Source organism: Lactuca saligna, chromosome 5 (assembly GCF_052625555.1).
Source record: "Lactuca saligna cultivar CGN05327 chromosome 5, ASM5262555v1, whole genome shotgun sequence".
Lineage (NCBI taxonomy): Eukaryota > Viridiplantae > Streptophyta > Magnoliopsida > Asterales > Asteraceae > Lactuca > Lactuca saligna.
The window spans coordinates 309,962,246-309,976,664 of record NC_136421.1 but is presented as its reverse complement, the minus strand read 5'-3'; the positions used below and the strand labels follow the sequence as shown (position 1 = coordinate 309,976,664).

General features: G+C 34.4%; 1 protein-coding gene across 1 annotated transcript; it reads right to left on the bottom strand.

Annotated features, from left to right (window-relative positions):
• Positions 1 to 7,826: 7,826 nt before the first annotated feature.
• LOC144998610 (LOB domain-containing protein 14-like) lies at positions 7,827 to 9,083 on the bottom strand. Its single transcript, XM_078958350.1, has 2 exons — positions 8,735 to 9,083; positions 7,827 to 8,483 (listed from the first exon to the last, which is right to left on the bottom strand). Exons 1-2 carry the CDS (start codon positions 9,011 to 9,013, stop codon positions 8,070 to 8,072), a joined length of 693 nt encoding a protein of 230 aa, XP_078814476.1. The 5' UTR covers positions 9,014 to 9,083; the 3' UTR covers positions 7,827 to 8,069.
• Positions 9,084 to 14,419: the final 5,336 nt, after the last annotated feature.

Here is a 14,419-nt window from a genome sequence, read left to right as displayed (position 1 = left end):
AGTGCTTAGGGATAACCCCTAGGTCTTACTACTCATATCTACATGGGCCGGTATTGTGGCCATAGATCCATCCACACAAAAGGGAAAACTCCCCTTGCACTACCGAAACTCTGACTGATACTCTGCTGACTGCTATCTGACAACTCCCCCCACCGTTGTTCCAATAGCTCCCTGAGCTTCAATATCAATATAACACTTACTCCCAAACTAACCTCTAGAAGTCAAAGTAAGTAAACCCTGGTCAAATTCAAAGTCCTGGTCAAAATCAACCTTCCATGTTGACCCTACTCACCGAGTCAACCTATTGACTCGTCGAGTTCATGAATTCAGAAACCCCCATAATCACGACTTAACTCGCCAAGTCACCTCGTGACTCGTCGATTCCTTAAACTTCTAAGTCATGGTCCTGTTTCCGACCAACCCACCGAGTCACCGCCTTAACACACTGACTCGGCTCGCATCCAAAAGAGGCTAGGGTTTCGACTCGACTCGCCGAGTCCAAGAACAGACTCGTTGAGTCCACCTTCATCATTTTTATTATGTCGATTTCAGCCCATTCCATTGCTTCCCAAGTGTAGAACTGGACTCCTAAGGCTAGCTTCACACGTAAAGTTGCTAACTTTACGTGCATGCAAAGGGTTGTGAAGCTAAAACACCAAATCTAAACAAAAATGGTGGTCTAAGACATAGAATGGGGCCATGGATGGAAAAAGCTAACAACTCTGAGCTTTTAGAACCCACAAGTACTCAAATCTAAAGTCTTCTTCGTCCTCAAAGGCACAATACTCAGATTGGCCTTGGAAATGGCACCAAAGTGACAAAATCTAACTAGGAAAGGGGATCTAAATGAGTAACAGCCAAGGTATGAGCTTCATACCTTCAAGTGGTCTGAAATATCACACCAACTCTGGATCTACTACCCCTTCTTGAATCACCAAAGGTTCTTTTCTTCCTTCTAGCTTCAAATCACCCAAAAATGGCAAAGAAAGCTTGAGAGCACTTCAAATGGAGGCTTAGGGTTTTGAGAGTAGGTGAAGGGAGTGATGGAGGCTGGGGTGGAGGCCTGAAATAATGCTTAAATAGGGTACCAAGTCCGAAAATTAGGGTTTCCCAACCCATACCTGACTCGCCAAGTCAGTCCCTCCGACTCACCGATTCAGTCACTTAAATGTCGACGCGGAACCTGCTCCAACTCGTCGAGTTTACCCATGGACTCTAAGAGTTGAACCCTTTAACTTAGGGTTTTCCTTTCCTTTCTTGGTCTTTCGGATTCCGGGTGTTACATAGTGCGGGTGTATAATTGGTCATTTGCTGAAACCAATGAATAATTCTTCAAAGTCATATGTTTCTTTTATAACACATGATCTTAGTAAGAATGTGAGGTTGTAGTGTGACAGTTGGTCTTTAATATGGAACTGGTTAATTATAGATGTTCTTGGCGTGATCACCATTTTCTCAACGCGATTTTCATATAGTGAGCATTCTTAATCTTTAACTATAGGCAGAGAGGCTTGTGTTGATTGTACACTAAACTCCCTTATTCTTCCAGGTGTATAGTATTCCTTTTTGTAGCATTTTAACCCATCACTTAGCATTGTTGTATATTATTTACCATAGATGAGTAGGTCAAAAGCATTTGCAGTTGCATCCTAGATTTGCCAATAAAATTTTGGCAAAACAAAAAGATAACTTGATTGCTTTATTGGTTAGAAAACAATAAAAACAAACACACTCAAAAAACTTTAATACTAATCTTAAAACCTAAAACTTAATAACTAGTATACTAAAATACTTAATTAACTAAATCCCAAGTTTAATTGATGCGCTTTTCAATCGTCATTATCCGAAATGTTGTAAATATCCATTTGATCATCATTATTGGTATAGTCCAATGGTTCTCCATCTGATAGTTCTTTTTCTATATTGTATTCTTTATCGATTGCTTCATCTTCAATAGAGGGTTTAGGTAGTAGTTTGTCATTATCTGCTTTTAGCATTAATATCGCCCAATCAACCATCTTATGAAGTCCATCTAAGTGTTCTCTCATATTAAAATATGTTTTCATGAGTCCCTTAATCATTTCTTCATTGTTAGTTCCTATAATGATTGATTTCTTCACTTCTTTATCAAATTTGGCTATAATGTTCTTAGCACTCTTCTTTCTTTCCTTATTTTGTCTCCACCTCTCCTTCTAGAATTTTCTCCCTTGTTTAAATTCCATTTTCTTCTTCACTTTCTTCCTTCACCTTCTTCTATGTTATATATCCTTGAATTTCTTCAAAAGCATCAATGAACTTAACAAAATCCATATCCATAATTTATGGTACATACCCCTTCATACTTAATATCACTTTATTTGATAAGATGTCAAATAAGTTGGCAATCCTTGTGATAAAATGACCTCTAATGATAACATTTCTATATGGTAGTCCTCCTCTATGAATTCCTAAATAATATGCAAGATAATATGCCAAGTTCACATCTCCATCAAATGTTAAAAACTTGTCAAAAAGGAAAAGATCATTGCGACATACTAGATATTCATTCTCATGATGAGCAATGATATTTTCTATCACTTCTTGTATGATCCTATGTGCAATGTTTTATATTCTTGTAGTTGGTGCATTTAAATCAAATCTTCCATATTCAGATTTGTTACTAGGGGTAGGTATGGCAAATGGATGATCTTTATTCATTATGTATGTTTTCTAGAGTTTTAGATTGACAGGTTCCTAGTCTTCTTAAGTATATTGATATAGTTGGTTTGTGGTTGTAAAGGTATGTATCGATCAGATACACTCAAGTATAAATAACAAGAAAAAACAAACAAACAAAGATTAAATAGAAAACTAAAGAAAATGCATAATTACAAAGATATATTCCACCAAGAAAGGGGTGTTCTCACCAAGAGAATGATGGTCACAAAGAGGGTCAGCAAGACTTACACTAGGGTTTCACCCTAATGTTGAATTTATACAAAACTATTCTAGTGAATCACTTCAATCAAGGGATTATATATAATCTATAATAAGAACCGATCATTATCACCACGATATTGGATCTTGTATCTATTATATATTTACAGATAACTGCCTAATATTCAAATATTACATAAGATCATTATCTTCATGCTAACACTGATAAGGTCTTGAGGCACTGACGTTGGTGCTGATGGTGATGTTGGCACTGGCATTGGTGGTCAACGTATAAAGTGTTTGACTCATCAGATCATAAGGTGTGACCTTACAATCTCTCCCTATCTGATGATCTCAAAACTAATCTTCAATGAATTTTTCAGCTTGTGCTCCCCTAAGAGTAAGATTGAAAGTTTACCAACCATATGCTTTTTATTGGTCATAGTGAAACCTTCTGGTTGTTTCATGTAACCTTCCTCATCAGGATCATCATTTAAAAGGGCTGTTTTCACATCCATTTGGTGAATAACCAGATTATGGATACTTGCCAATGCAATCAACAATCTAATAGTATAAATACGTGCAACCGGAGCATACGTATCAAAATAGTAAACACTAGGTTTTTGTCTAAAACCTTGAATAACTAATAGAGCTTTGAATTTATCAATAGTCCCATTAATATTCATTTTCTTTTTGAAAATCCATTTGCAACCATGTGGTTTAGAGCCTGGAGGCAAATCAGACAACACCCATTTGTTGTTCTCAAGAATTGATGACATTTCTTCATCAACTGCTTCCTTCCAAAAGACACTATCATGAGACTCCATGGCCTCTCGATATGTCTTAGTATCATCTTCAATACTATAGAAATAAGAGTATTCAAGATTAATTTCATCCCTTAAACCTTCCACCAAATACAGTTGGAAGTCGGATCCGAAATTTTTTGTAGTTTTCTCTCTTTTGCTTCTACAAAGCTCTTGTGGTTCTTTCATATTACCACCATCTTGAATTTATGAATTTTTCACCTTAGTACCGAAACTCAGATCCTTATGCCTTTAAATCAACGAAAAACGTCTCTCATCAAAAATTGCATCCCGTGATTCGATAACAGTGTTAATCGAAACTGAATCATTAGGTTCTATTAGATAAAACCTATATGCCTTGGAATGTTCAGCATATATAATGAATATACAATCAATTCCATGTTCTCCTAGAATTTCCTTTTTGGGCTCGGTGAGTTTTACAACTACCCGACATCCCCAAACCCGAAAATAACTTAGATTCGACTTTTTCTTGAACCAAAGTTCATATGTGATCGTTTTGTTCCTTTTATTTGGAACCCTATTTAATAAATACCAGGCCGTTAACATGGCCTCTCCCAAGAATCCATCACTCAATCCTGAGTATGACAACATCGAGTTTACAATTTCCATTAAAATTCGACTTTTGTGATCAGCAATACCATTATGTTGGGGTGTGTAAAGGTGTCGTGGTCTCATGAATGATACACACTAATTGGAAGTATATGGGATCCATATATTCACCTCCCCTATCAGTCCTAAGACATTTAACCAGCTTTCTCAATTGCAATTCCACATCGGTTTTATATATTTTGAATTTATCTAAGGTTTCGTCCTTGGAATGTAACAAATACACATAGAAAAACCGAGCGCAATCATCAATGAAAGTGACTACATAGTTTTTAATTCCTAAAAGAGTGGAGTTAAAATCTCACAGGTCACTGTGTACAAGTTCCAAAACAGCTGAATTTCTAGTGACACTAGGAAAGGGCTATTTTGTCACTTTTTGTAAGCATGCGTGTTTTACATTTATTAGATGTCATATCAAAGGCTAGAATTAATCCATCACATGCATCCTTCTGAAGTTGACATGACCTAATCTTACATGTCAAAGCATAGATTTATCAACATTAGAAGCAGAAGATACAAATGCGGAATTTTGAACAGGTAATAATTTGTCAACAATATTCAAACAAAACATTCTATTATTTAAATATCCAAAGCCAACAAACATTCCACCATTAGATAAAATAAACTTATCCTACTCAATAACTTCTTTAAAACCATCAGAATTCAAACAACTAGAACTAACAAGATTCTTGCGAATCCTAGGAACAAACAAAACATCAAAAAGCTAAATTGTCTTTCCTGAAGTAAATTCAAGACAGACGACGACAACACCACAAATATGAATAAAAGAGTCATCTGCCATTTTCAACACCAACCCATCTTCAAGTAGAGTTAATGTTTCAAACATCTGTTTATCATTGCATACATGGTTCGTTTCCCGGGCGTCTATCCACCAAGCAACATCATAATCCAATAAATAGAATGATTGAGGAATTAATGAAATATAGTAAACATAATTTTGATTAGAATCATCAAAGTTAGTCAAAAACTGACCTCCTGTAACTTGGGCCGAAGACCCGTTCACCTTCCCATTGGCTCCACTGTTTCCAGCACCATTGTTGTCGAAGTTCACACGACAATTACGCTTGCAATGCCCAACCTAATTGCACCTCAAACAAATCAGATCCTTTCTCTTTTTTTTGTTGGAGTTGCTTGGGACATGTTCATGATTACGTTGTGGTTCTGATTTCTTGGTTTGTTTTTTAGCATATGAACTGAGGGTTGTCTAGATTTAACTTTCCCTTTAGATTTATCAGATTTTTCACTTTCCTTCGTACGAAGAGATTCTTTAGTACGAATACGACTCGCAAGTTAAACCAAAGACAGTTCCTCCTTTTGATGTTTTAAGTTATGTTTGAAGCCTTTCCAGGATGGAGGAAGTTTTCCAATGATGCTTGACACAACAATGGATTCATCCATATTCATACGGTGCAGTTTAAACTAACCATATATGCCATAGAGTTCATTGTGGTGTTTAGTGATAGACCTTGAATCGTCCATCATAAGATTATTATAATCACTAACCAGGAACTTCTTGCTAGAAGCATCCTCAGTGATGTATTTTAATTCAAGGGTATCCCACAACTCCCTGGCACACTAGACTTCACTATGGATATCAAATAAGCACAAGACATACCGTTCGGAATGTGACCTTTACAAACGTAGTCATCGTTGCCCCACTTTTGTCTCCTCCTTATCTCTTCAATTGTCTTAGTAGCACCTTCCTCAACCCCCGATGGTCTTGGAGTAGTCAGCACATATGCTACCTTCAGCGTAGTCAACATGAAGTGCATCTTCTTCTTCCAATGCTTAAAATTAATGCCTTTGAACTTCTCCAGCTTTGCAAAGTTCATGGTCATCTCGCAGATTAAGTCTTCCATCTACAGAAACAGGAAGTATCAGTTTGAATGTTAGAGGAAATAAGGTTTACGTTAGAGATCTGGATACCACTTGGATCGTGTGAACACTTTCCGAACTGTTTTTTTTACCTTATGTCTAGGTTGCAAGAAATTCAGTCTAGGATAATCCAAGAGGACACATACGATTCTAGGCACTGAAATCGTAAGCCAAATTACTAGAAGGATTTTGTGTTTGGTTGAAGAAAACGAGTGCTAATAATTTTCATGCCTTCTTTCTCAAAGAGAAGATCCGTTTATATATAATAAACGAGATGTAGGGTTTCAATATTATGGTTGTCTATCATCTGTCTCTTTGGAAACAAATCAGGAGTATCCAAATTAATGAGGAAACAAATCAAGTGAATCTAAATTAATGAGAAACAAATCCGAAATTAATGAGAAAATCAATGGTTGTCAAAATTCATGAAATTTGTCAAATTTACCATAATTACCAATCTTCTAAATTAGTTAGGGGAATTATAAATTTAATGGCATAATTAATGTTTACCAAAATTGATAAGATTTATCAAATTTATCATAACAACGTATTAGAATTCGATTTTTTCATAATATAACTAGTTCAAATTTCCGAAGACCTTTTTAGGGTGTTATCCCTAAACCCTACGTTTCTGTCGTACCAGCTTATAATTCGATCTTATACATGCATGTACTTTGCACAAACCCATACATATATCAGAGCACAAATTATGAAATCCCTTAGCTCACATGTTAGTTCTAATTGCATAAAATGACATGGTGACACTAAAGTCATCAACAGATAGCTATAGGCCATAAACCAAGAAAACCAATCTATTCTAATAAATGAAAGTTTTTTATATCATTTGCTTCACTCTCATTTAATTTGTCAAATGTCATTTTGTGATTGTTTTGAATTAATTTTTTTTTCTCATGTCATTTTATAAGTTTTTCTATTTATTAAAATTTCACATAATATTTTGATATAATAGTTACAATAAATATAGTAATAAATGGATACAAATATCATTAATGAACATACATTTTAATTTCAAAATTTTCAAAATTAAAACTCATTAGCTTTTTTTGTTTATTTATTTAAATTTAAAAGATAAAAATCATTTTCATTATAATAATTCATTATTTTTATATTTTCTTATAAATTCAAAGTTCTTAAATACTTAGACTTTTATATTTAATTTTTTTTTTAAATTAACATATTTAATATATAGATCTCACTATTTATAATTATCATACCACCTAAACGTATGACTGCATATCATTCTTCGTGACTCTAAATCTAACAATTGGGGAGGAGAATTCTATTATGGAGGTGTGATCATGTCAGAAAACAACAATTTATATTTTTGTTCAAGAAAAAAAAAAGTATTTGACACGGCCTCTATTGGCCCTTCCATGATACCATAATCAAGCTTAAACCTAAACGTGTTTCTATCATTCCCCTGCCCAAAATGTAAGAACTTCAGGAGGAGATGATTGTTGTGACTAATCGAAAAACTAGTTATCTTAACATCATAAATTCCTCTGAACCCTAGCTACTGAATAATAATCTTGTTGCCTGAAATCTAGGAAAAACAATGTTCGATGGTTAAATTGGTGGGATTTCAAAAACTATGAACTACAGCGTCACGAAACGTTCCAACAATCAATATATGGATGAAAAACGTTTGTGGCAACAAAATGGAATGTCTCTGAGATTGATGAGCATAGCGATACAAAATCGGCAATCTTGATGAATTCACTCATTCAAATATATTTATATATCTAACTGATTTTTGTGGACAGGTTTTGATCCGCGCGGAAGATAGTCTAGAATTCCCTTGTGAAACTAATTATAATTATAACCGAAAGCAACCGATTGAAGGTCTTGATCACCATGATCTCTAAAACCCCATTGCTGCTGGTTGCTGCTTATTTGCATGTCCAAAGAATCAATGGAGTAACTTGAACCTTCTTCAAAGCTCGAAAATGAACCTTCTTCCTCTTTCAGAAGCGAATTCTCATAGTTCTCCGCCATGGACTTGAAGTCCATGACATCGTTCATGGATCTTGGATCGAACTGAGGCATGTTCATGCATGAATTTCCTGATTGTTGAAACCAATTCTTCATGTCTTGCGTTTGTTGGTAAGAAGGGTGTGTTCCATTGGTGGGGTTATTGTTATCTGAATACATGGGCACATTAAGTGATCTTTGAGAGGCTTGTTCCCTTAAAGAAGTCAACTGTGATTGTAAACTAACCACCTGAAAAATCAAAAATAAATAAGAATTGGCATCAAAATTAGCTATATAATCAAGATCAAGATTAGGGTTTTCAGTTTAATTATTTTCCATGTATACGATTAGGGTTTTCATTTGGGAGCAATCAATATCAAGATAAGGGTTTTCAAGCCATTAAAGAGGATCAAAAATCATAAATTACAACTTTTTTCATTGAAGTCGTAAAAATTCTCCCTCCTTCATGGATTTTCCTTACTCAACTAAGAATTACAAACCTGTTGTTGTAGTGCGAAAATATGGGAAACACAGCCATAAATGGGATCTTGAATCCGAGCTTGAGCTTCATAAGCAATAGTAACCGCAGCTTCTGAACGATCACCAACAGGCAGATGAGCAAGAAGCTTAGACACATTACTTGCACCAAAAACCCTATGAATGGCTGCAAAATGTGTAGCACCTTGTTCATGGCAAAAATAAGGTGCAAACACACAACCCTTTATACATTTTCTTCTCAAGAACTTGCAGGCACCACACGGAGAACCTGATCCTGTCATCAGAATTCAATCTTTTTTGGAAAAAAATTAAGTTCTTGATGTTGAATTTTAAAAGGGCTTAATTTGTTTGTGTTTGATGTTGGTGAAAGTGTTATGATCACCATGTTTTTATATAAGAAGAGGAAGGGGATGAAGGTATTGCAACGAATAAATTAATTGCAAATTGTTCCCTTGATGGCCTACAGTTTTTATTTGTTTTCTTATTTATATTTGTGATTGGAAAAAAGATTTTTCAATATTAAACCCACAAGCAAAGTACCAAACCCTTTAGTTAATTAATTAAATTTCTTTTGTGAATTTGTTAATTTTGTGATTCCATTTTAAGCACTTAACAGACAAAATAGAACCCCCCCCACACACACACACTACCACGCTCTTTCTAATTATTTGCTCATTCGATATTTCTAAAAGCTAACCTTACCTTTTTTTAACGTACATATAAGTATATAAACGCATTGGAAACATATTTTAATTTAAATTAGGAAAATGTGTCAATCTGAAGACGCAAATTGCATAATTATTATTTTATACAAATTGTAACTTGTAAAGCTGGTGCTGCTTTGAATTTTGTAATCCTATCATGAACCAAATCCAAAACCATTATGAACCAAAATTTGTTTATGGATAATATGATTAAAATTTAAAATAATATGATACGATTTAAAATTACACCATTCAAAATTTAATGATTCAAATATGATTTGGTTCAAAAATATTTTGATGATTAATATTTTATGGTTATTATGATTCAAAAATATTAATTAATGAGCATTAAACTAATTTATAATATATCATCATATCATATTCTTAAAATGTATACATGATATCTTTAATTCATCGTTTAATTTGGAGAACTTGTCAGAAACTCGAATACATGGTGGTTTTATGTATTAGTAACATATGAAAGATGATATAAAATGTGGTTCTTGAGTATATCCAATGGTCTATTAAGCTCCTATTTGCCTCTTGCGAGGAAGGAAACAAAAAAAAAAAATATTGTGTGAAGTTTATTAAGACATTTTTTTTCAATATATATTAGAACATCTAGGAATTATGGCAGCGGTGCGCCAAACATGGGTTTTGCAGTTCCAGATTCTCAATCAAGATAGCCTTTATGTATGTTACCCAAAACCCGAAACTATTATGGTGTCTTGAACTCTTGATTACCTTCCTTACTTGGAATAATTTGAGAATGCAAAATGCATACTCAAGAAATTTTAACCCCAAAGGATAAGAGTATAGTTTGCAAACTCGTCTTGTATTGAATCATATATAATAATAACTAGAAAGGTTACCCCCATTACGCGGATGCCAAAAGTTTTCAATGTTGTTTCCGAATCGATAAATATGACAGACGTAGAAAGTGCAAGAATGAAAAGCCCGGGCTTTACCCGAGACCGTTTTTTTCATGTTTTTATGAAAAAATGTAAAAGTTTTGACTGTAAGGATCAGAAGTGTCAAAACGGATAAAGAATTAAAGAGGTAGGAATTATCAAATTTTTAAAAAAATGATCAAAGTTATCAAACCGTTCACGTTTTGTGACCAAACTTTAAATATTAAAAGATTCCTAAAAAAATATAAAGATATTGATTGCAATGACCAAAAATATCAAAATAAGTAAAAACAAATGAGCAAAGTGCATGGACCAAATTTGCTAAAAAAAATAATAAGTTTATTATTCCTTTTATGGAGAACTTTAATATATAGATATAATATTTGATTCCTTGTGTTCATCAAACACTTCATTACATGTGGTGCTACAGGAGGAATGGACTACGAGATAAGTGTTACTATTTGATAAATAAAATCAAAGCTCTCAACTTAAATACTCACCTTCAGGATTTAGTCAAATGGCTTTTAGAATCTTACCAAGTTGTTGTGCTACTCCATTATGGGAACATCTTGAACTATTCAAAATGTTTCATGTCCATTCCTAAAGAATTTAGAAAAAAACAACATTTGCTATATATAAATTCACACAAAGTGTTTTCATGGTTTTGTTGGAAATTCCTATATTCAAAAGGTTCCATGTTCATTCCTTTAATTTTTTTCTTTTATTTTAATAATTTTTGCTCTATAAACATTCAACCTTTTCTAGAAATTCCTAAAATCTCCGTAAATATTTACCAAAATATCATAACATCTTGCAATTGTTTGAGTATAAAATTTATTAAATCTCAACCACTGATTTTTTTCAATCTCATAACTAAGAGTTGTCATCACAGTTCTTGATTTTTTTGGGTTCCTACCCAATACTCTCTCTCTCTCTCTCTCTCTCTATATATATATATATATATATATATATATATATATATATATATATATATATATATATATATATATATATATATATATATTCGTTCAATATGATTACACTAAAAATATTGAACAAGAACACAAGAATATTTAACATGGTTCACTTGATCAAAGTAATAAAGCTATGTCTATGTGTAAACTATATAGATTTTTTATTGATTATCAGATTCTATGCAAAAAACTATGTATTTATTGTGCTGCAAAAAATCGGTCTAGGTGGCTAATAAATAGCTCCTAAACATTTGGTAGCCTTCAACCGCTTACGAACAAGGGTTAGAGGGTTAGGCTAATCGACCTTGGTGAATACCGATCAAATTCAGTCCAAATCGAACTAAATTGGACTAACTCGGACCAAATCGATCCAACTAACCAACCATCTTAAAAGAGCCAGCTAGCCCAACGCATAATTGGGTTTGATTTTTAAAGGACCCATCTCTCCTTTTATAGAATATGTGTGCCTTCTTTTATTATACAACTAGTGATGTGGAATGTCATACTTAATTTGATCAGGTGCAATATATGAACCATCAAATAATTGATTCTCAAAATCATCCATTAAAGTCGATCTAAAACCAATTGCACAACAGAATCACTTAATTAATTTGAAAAGAGACTATGTGATATAATATCATATTGATATAGTGTGAAATAAGAAAGATTAATATCAATTGATAATATATATATATATATATATATATATATATATATATATATATATATATATATATATATATATATATATATATATATATCATGAATAAACAACCTTCTTCTTCACTGATAAGAACCACTTCAGTCCATGTTCACTGACTGCGTCACCAAGCACCATACCTTCCTATCAAATATCACCATCTTCGGACTTCTATCACCACTAAAGCTAGTTACTGCATGTATACCTCTTTCAAGAACTTGTTAAGAAACAAAACACAAACGCTTACACATAGCACCAAAACAATCACTTATATCTAACCTAGTAAAAGCTGAGAATCACCACAATAACCTCCTTTGTAACGTCCCAAAAATTATAAGGTAAAAACTTCATTTTTAATTCAACCATAAACACCATTTAGTCATTTCAATCATTCATAAGTATAACAGAGTAAAAATAGTTATCAGAGTATAAATTCCCAAAATCATAAAGTGCGGAAACATGGATGGATACGTTGCAATCAAGTTGGGCCCTTCCCTCTTGAACCAAGTGTACCTAAAAAACACTTTAAACATAAACCATAAGCATGAATCTTAATGAGCTCCCCAAAATACCGCATATTATACATATCTGTCAGACCAAGGCTGTGTCAGGTCTATTTCACCCCCGAGTCTATTTCAACTCATGTGTCAGCCCAAGGCCGTACCGGATCTATTTCACTCCCGAGTCTACTTCAACTCGTATGTCAGCACAAGGTTGTACCGAGTCTATTTCACTCCACATACATATAGCAAACAAGCATACAAGCATACATACATACATATCAGGAGTCACAAAGACAACAAGCACATACAATCCTAGTGTCTTACATTATAGTGAGCAAACTCACATCAGTCTGTTGTCAGTCAAACAAATGCTCAGGTTACCGAACCGGAGAATCCTCGTACTACCCAATTAAATAAAACCCCAATTAATAATTGGGCCAACTATAACCGAAAATCTATGTAACGAACCAATTTTCAAAAGAAAATTTTCATTTTTGATTAACTAAAATACTTTCCACAAACCATGAAATCCCAAATACAATTGTTTTCAAAATTCACATCAAGTACAATTTTATTTCAAATCATTAGAGTATCCCATAAAAGCGCTTGAGAGAGAGTGCTTGTCGTGCCATCAAGCCTTGCCCTTGGGCTCAGATGTACCTGAAACAAATCCACAAATTGTAAGCTAATGTGTAGTCAGTTCCCTAGAGCATACCACACACAATCCATATAAAGACACAATCATATTAGCTATAAAAGCTACATATATCACAACAGCCATGTATACAAACATATTGGGATGTTGTGGGCTCGTCCCCATGGTCTTACTCCACGATGCCATGGGCTACCCACATGGTCTTACACCTAAGTGCCATGAGCTCTCCCAAGGTCTTTAATAAGAAAGCCATGGGCTCTCCACATGGTCTTACATCCTGTTGTCATGAGCTCTCCACATGGTCTTTATTAGGAAAGTCATGGGCTCTCCACATGATCTTACATCCAGGTTCCATGGGCTCTCCCATGGTCTTACATATAAGCATACCACTAGTATACAATACTAGCACATAACCAACTATCATGTCTCATATTATAAGTTCTGGTAGAGTATCACATATCATAAATGGGCCGGCCTTAGTGCCTTCGATCTATTGGTATGGTGAGGAGACTCACCTCTTAAATGCTAAACTGATAAGCTAAAACCAGATATTTCCCACGCACTGCTCCTCTTCAACTGCCTATAATCAACATGTGATTAACTAATCATAATCCCAATAAATACCCTCAAAGTCAACCCTGGTCCGCCCTGGTCAAAGTCATGGTCAACAATCAAGGTCGACAGTCCATGTTAACCTCAACTCGCCGAGTGCATCTAGCAACTCGCCGAGTTCTTCCCGAGTTCATTCCACTGAATACCGATCCAACTCACCAAGTCACCTTTGTAACTCATCGAGTTCATCAAATGTCCAAAAAACCTAAAGTCCACTAAAACCAAAACCCTAATCCTTCACTACAGTCAATCAGAAACTGAAAAATGGGCAAACCTCACCCCAACTTGTTGAGTCGACAAAGGACTCGACGAGTTCCTTCAGTCCCTTTCATGTTCAACCCTTTTCAGTGGAATCTAAGGTCCCAAACTTCAGATCCAACCTCCCCTAGTGCAGATACCATGTAAACTTGCAAACTTTACGTGCATGCAAGGTCCTCCAAGGTCATAACATCAAAACTATGCTTCATACAAGGTTTTAGTGCATGGAAAGGGCCTAAGCTATACAAAGTGAGCAACTTTAAGGCATTAGGGGCCTAGAGAAATCCAGATCTGGAACCATTTCCTTGCGATACGTCCAGATCCAAGTATGACTCCATTTTGCACCAAAAATGGCCATTTACTTCCAAGA